Source organism: Phalaenopsis equestris, unplaced genomic scaffold, assembly GCF_001263595.1.
Source record: "Phalaenopsis equestris unplaced genomic scaffold, ASM126359v1 Scaffold197122, whole genome shotgun sequence".
In the NCBI taxonomy this organism is placed as follows: domain Eukaryota; kingdom Viridiplantae; phylum Streptophyta; class Magnoliopsida; order Asparagales; family Orchidaceae; genus Phalaenopsis; species Phalaenopsis equestris.
This window is the reverse complement of record NW_018217071.1, coordinates 1-1,841: the sequence shown is the minus strand read 5'-3', so window position 1 is coordinate 1,841 and position 1,841 is coordinate 1. Positions and strand designations below refer to the sequence as shown.

General features: G+C 35.4%; 1 protein-coding gene across 1 annotated transcript; it reads left to right on the top strand.

Moving 5' to 3' along the window:
- Positions 1–149: 149 nt before the first annotated feature.
- LOC110035284 (nuclear speckle RNA-binding protein A-like) lies at positions 150–1,803 on the top strand (the record flags this gene model as incomplete). The annotated part of the gene is made up of 3 exons (XM_020739515.1): positions 150–211; positions 524–605; positions 1,404–1,803. Coding segments are annotated over 3 exons (248 nt in total), but the record flags the coding sequence as incomplete, so codon positions are not given.
- Positions 1,804–1,841: the final 38 nt, after the last annotated feature.

Here is a 1,841-nt window from a genome sequence, read left to right as displayed (position 1 = left end):
AATTGAAGTTTATATGTTGGTCATGTAAAAACATATGAATTAAGTACATGCATGTAAATTTTCAAAAGTTTTATTTATTTTATTTCGCTGTCAGTTACACTAACTTTTACTTCTAGATGTATATTTGGCTCCTTGACCTCTGGCTGCAGATATTTTTCGTCCTTTTATAGGCTTTCAGGAAGTGAGACTTGTGAACAAGGGATCCAGACATGTGAGTCAATATTTCTACCCTTAGTGGAACGATTGTTTACTGAGTTGATTTTAGGAAGATTTACTTGAATACCACTCAATTCTTATGTTTTTTATGCATTCTACCTTACCTATACATGAAAAAGTGTATTAAGTTTTTAAAAAATTAAAATAATGGTACTTTTGATGTGATGACATATTTGGATGGTGCAAATATAAACAGAAAACATAATTTACGTGTTGGATATGTAAATATATAACAATTGGGTGGTAGATGCATGTAAATGTCCCTTTGTTTTATCACTTATAGTTTTTTTCTTTTCTTCGCTGTCAGTCTGGAGGAGATCCACTAGTGCTGTGCTTTGTCGATTTTGTCACTGCCAATCAAGCCGCAAATGCCATGGATGCCTTGCAAGGTGAAAATAATGAACTTCAGATGTCATATCCATATGCTGTAAATCATAAATGTTTACCTGCTTGCTATTGTTTTCTTCTCCTAATTTTCCATTTTCTCTCCAAATATTATTCCAATAGTAGCTTGGCATCTTCAGGTAAGCGTTATGACATAGAAATGTTTCACAATATTTATGTGTTTTTCCTGTTTTATTTTTATTTTTTTACTCATGCTCATAACTTGCTTTGATATTGCTTATTTTTTGTTTTAATTAATTCTCTCGGCCGGCCGGTCTAATTTATGGCACTGCAATTGGATCTCTATTTATAAAAGTTTCTGTGGAGTCTGTTGTGTTTTTTAAATCATGGGGCAATTATATGAAAAGGCACTATAAACTGCAATTTACTGAACTAGCACTTTCTTTAATCTGTTTTTCAAGTTCTCATCCAAATCTTAAAATTCATGATAAAATACCAACCCCTATTTTCTATCTTACCAAATTCTCAATGATTTGATTGTGGCATATGCGAATGATTGGTTCGATAGTTCAAATAATCACCTGGGTGCTAAGTTAGTAAATGACAATGTTTCAAATGCATGTATGTAATTATCCCATAATATGGTAGGTCCTCAATTCAAAGCTGGGAAATAGATTATGGCGAAAAAAAATACTAAGTTCCTGTCAGTTTAGAGATTTGTAAAAAGGTTTGGCATGGCGTTCAAACCGGGTTCTATTGTATATGATAAAGGTTATGAAATTGTATGTTGTGATGCAATTAACATGTGGTGATCGGTAGATAGTCACGGTTCCATTTTGCAGGTTATCGATTCGATGAGCGAGACCGAGATTCGGCCTCTTTAAGGCTGCAATTCGCTCGATTTCCGGGTCCAAGGCCATCCGGCGGACCTCGTAGTAGGCGTTGATTTTATCCGGTTTCTATTTCGCGTGGCGAGCGACGATCTCGGTATTTTATGACACCTACGCACGCGGATTTAGAACTCGTTCCTTCGTTTGTTCGTTACTGGCGTTGTGTCACGTGAAGCGTTCGTTACTGGGAAATTACTATCCGACTTTCATTTTCCTGTAGAATACTGCTTATCTTATTTATGTTTTCCTCCATTGGAATACTTTAGACATCCCTTATGGCGGTCGTACTGTAACGCTTTGTATGGCATTTGGTGTTTTGTTTTATTATTGATAACTGGTTACTTTTTCGTTATTTAGGAGCGCCAGACTACTTTTGCTTTTTGGTTCACT